The sequence below is a fragment of the Petaurus breviceps genome, unplaced genomic scaffold (assembly GCF_028583685.1).
Source record: "Petaurus breviceps papuanus isolate PSGF00001 unplaced genomic scaffold, PetGlider_PUasm1.0 90825, whole genome shotgun sequence".
In the NCBI taxonomy this organism is placed as follows: domain Eukaryota; kingdom Metazoa; phylum Chordata; class Mammalia; order Diprotodontia; family Petauridae; genus Petaurus; species Petaurus breviceps.
Window position 1 is genome coordinate 9,650,101 of NW_027187353.1, and position 2,038 is coordinate 9,652,138.

The 2,038-nt window shown below is 40.7% G+C and overlaps 1 protein-coding gene across 1 annotated transcript in view; it reads left to right on the forward strand.

The window, feature by feature from the left end:
• The first annotated feature begins 753 nt into the window (after positions 1 to 753).
• The window catches only part of LOC138148517 (olfactory receptor 13A1-like), a 20,546-nt gene continuing 19,261 nt past the window's right edge, over positions 754 to 2,038 (forward strand). Inside the window, exon 1 of the mRNA XM_069071216.1 lies at positions 754 to 2,030. Within this exon, the coding sequence (XP_068927317.1) occupies positions 1,413 to 2,030 (618 nt within the window). The 5' untranslated portion in view covers positions 754 to 1,412. The remainder of the gene's footprint in view (positions 2,031 to 2,038) is intronic.

Here is a 2,038-nt window from a genome sequence, read left to right on the forward strand (position 1 = left end):
ACAACTGAAAAAAATGACACAGTTTGAGAACAGGTTTTGGAGAATAGTGGGAAACTGTAAACCAACCATGGAATACACTGAAGAAGGAGAGGGAATATTCTATAATTAGTAGATAACAACTATCAAGATTTTGGACTGAGTGAAAAAAGTAGAGGGAAATTCAAAGGAGGTGTGGCTGATAAGTGAAGGCAGTAGAGGGAATCTAGAAGTGGCAATAGGAAGCAAAGAGTATTCCACCTCTCTCTCTAGGTCCAGTGAGCTGGTGATATGAAAAGGTGTAACCCGGGGCAGCCAGGTGGTGCAGTGAGTAAGAGTGTTGGCCCCGGAATTGGGAGACCTGGGATCTGTTCTGGTCTCAGATACTTAACACCCACACAAAATAACTGGCCTTGTAACCTTGAGCAAGTTACTTAACCCCAATTGCTTTTAAAAAAAAAAGGTGTAATCAGTACTGGAAAATATGGCTAAGGATGCAATATCATCATATAAAGCTAGAGTTCAATGAGACTCAGAAGATGGAAAGAGAAGAAGAATCACTCCTGCTATTCCTTTCCCAATTTCCATCCCTTGATGAATCATTAAAGTTCTGCACTATCTTATGCTCTTAAATCTCTTTGTTCTATTGCCAAGCCCCAACTCTGAATTAATTCTACCTTCCACCTCCCCTACTTCTATATACAGGCTACAGAATGGAGTTGAGGGAAGTAATACAATTGTACTGATAGAGTCCACTATATATTTCTGTTATTGAATGTTAACTAGGACATTATTGCATCAAGGTGATTCTTTGAATACTCCCTAATGGATTCTTCTATCTCAATCCACTGCTTATTCCAAACTTATTATTCTCTTCTTAAATCTCCCATGGCTTAAATTTCTGCATGGCTCAGCTAGAATGAAGCACTTTGTAAATTAAGGTGTGGGAGCTTCAAAGGATGTAGTGGATGGTGTGGGAAAATACACAGCAGAAAATTGGATGTTTCTGCATGTAGGGTTTAAGTGAAGAGGGATGATAGGGTAAGCAACAGGGTTTGGGGAATGAGGTGATACAATATCCTAGGGATCTGGAGAGTGAGAGGTGTGGAAACTTTTTTAAAGAGAAATATAATGGACAGCGCTGCTCTGATGAAGGCAGATAAGTCCAATATTCAAAATCTCAGTGCAGCCTCTTGGTCCTCTGCTACATACAATAAGTTGACATTTCTGTCCATAAAAGGATCTTGCCTCCCAGCACCAGAATAATCAAGGGTCCTAGAGTTCGAATAATCATGTTTTTCAGGGTATAGAATTAGCAATATTTGACACTAATATATATATTTTTCCTTCATCTTTTACTAGATCATAAGGAAACAAATGAAGGAAAATGAAATTGCTGCGATTCTCTTGATTGAATCAAGGTTTAACCTGGCCTAATGGCATGGCTAAATCAGACATTAGTAACTGAGTTTTTAATAAAAGGATTCTCAGAAGCCCCTCACCTTCAGTCATTGTTCTTTGTCTTGTTCCTTTCCCTCTACACAGTGGCCCTTTCAGGGAACATCCTCATCTTTGTTACTATCAGTTTTAACCCAGTGCTGCACACACCCATGTACTTCTTCCTGATCAATTTAGCCATGGTTGATGTCCTCTGTACCTCCACAATTCTTCCCAAATTACTGGAGAACATGATGGGTGGGAGGATTATTTCCTATGGCAGCTGCATGGCTCAGCTATTCTTCTTCACTTGGTCTTTAGGGGCTGAGCTGCTGCTTTTCACAGCCATGGCTTATGATCGGTACGTGGCCATCTGCCATCCCCTCCACTACAGCACCATGATGAGTAAGAGGGTCTGTATACTGTTAGCCACTAGTGTTTGGATAATCAGCATCATCAACACTAGTGTACATACTGGCTTGATGATAAAACTGTCTTTCTGCCACTCCAATGTAGTCAACCACTTTTTCTGTGAGATTCCCCCTTTACTGAAGCTCTCCTGCACTCCTACTTATCTCAATGAAACCATGGCCTTCACAGCAGATGTATTCCTAGCTGTGGGGAA